Genomic DNA, 730 nt, shown 5'->3' with positions numbered 1-730 from the left:
GCCCACCCTTAATATCAGGGTTATAAAACAGGGATACTTACTTTGCAGCATGAAAAAGCCTGGAGGGAAAGTTAAGGAAATTAGAAAACAGATTCAAACAGCAGTAACATTTCGTTATAGGACTGTGAGAGTACAGAGAGGATACGTCTTGTTTTCTGTGTGATATTCAGCTTCCTTCAGGTAAGCATCCTTTGCCTGGTCATACTGCTTGGCATTCTTGAAGCACACAGCTAAAATCAGGACACAGTGAGTTAGCAATGAGTAATCTGTGGCTTATCTATTAAAGGGTTGGATTATAAAAAGAATAATATTAATTTATGTTACCTGCTTTGGCGTATTCTGATGCAGCACTGTCATAATCAGGCTTCCACTTTGTCAGACTTGTCTTTAAGCTACAAAAACATATAAAGATGTGCAAATTATAAACGACTTAAACAGACAGAACCAGTTGCATTACATGTTTATTGTCAATTACAGAAGAAGACAAAATAGAGGCTAATGTAATATCTATGTCGCATAACCTTTCTGCTGTAAATGCCTCAGTGGCCTTACAGCTAGCTAACATCAGTGGTGAAACAAACTGGTTTTCTGAGCAAGAAATAAACAGGATTTTTCGTCGTTACTCACCACTTTTCCGCTTTAGCTATGTGCTCATGAGCTTCGTTTATCTTCTGAGCGGCCATGCTGTTACTGAAGTCGACTGGATATAATAAATTTGTTGTCTACAAAC

At 37.9% G+C, this 730-nt stretch overlaps 1 protein-coding gene across 2 annotated transcripts; it reads right to left on the bottom strand.

Annotated features, from left to right (window-relative positions):
• Window positions 1-7: 7 nt before the first annotated feature.
• On the bottom strand, window positions 8-730 carry LOC111644171 (gamma-soluble NSF attachment protein-like). 2 transcript variants are annotated; one of them, XM_023392939.2, is made up of 4 exons: window positions 628-730; window positions 325-392; window positions 146-230; window positions 8-59 (listed from the first exon to the last, which is right to left on the bottom strand). In XM_023392939.2, the coding sequence occupies exons 1-4, from the start codon at window positions 681-683 to the stop codon at window positions 38-40; spliced, it is 231 nt and encodes a 76-aa protein (XP_023248707.1). In that variant the 5' UTR covers window positions 684-730; the 3' UTR covers window positions 8-37. The 2 variants fall into 2 exon arrangements, with proteins under 2 accessions (XP_023248707.1, XP_023248700.1); XM_023392932.2 differs by lacking the exon at window positions 8-59 and having other exon boundaries at window positions 66-230.

This window comes from Seriola lalandi, unplaced genomic scaffold (genome assembly GCF_002814215.2).
Source record: "Seriola lalandi dorsalis isolate HSWRI2012SDOR001 ecotype SW California unplaced genomic scaffold, Sedor1 jcf7180002011853, whole genome shotgun sequence".
NCBI lineage: Eukaryota > Metazoa > Chordata > Actinopteri > Carangiformes > Carangidae > Seriola > Seriola lalandi.
Note: the sequence above shows the minus strand (reverse complement) of the source record. Positions and strands in the feature narration are given on the sequence as shown.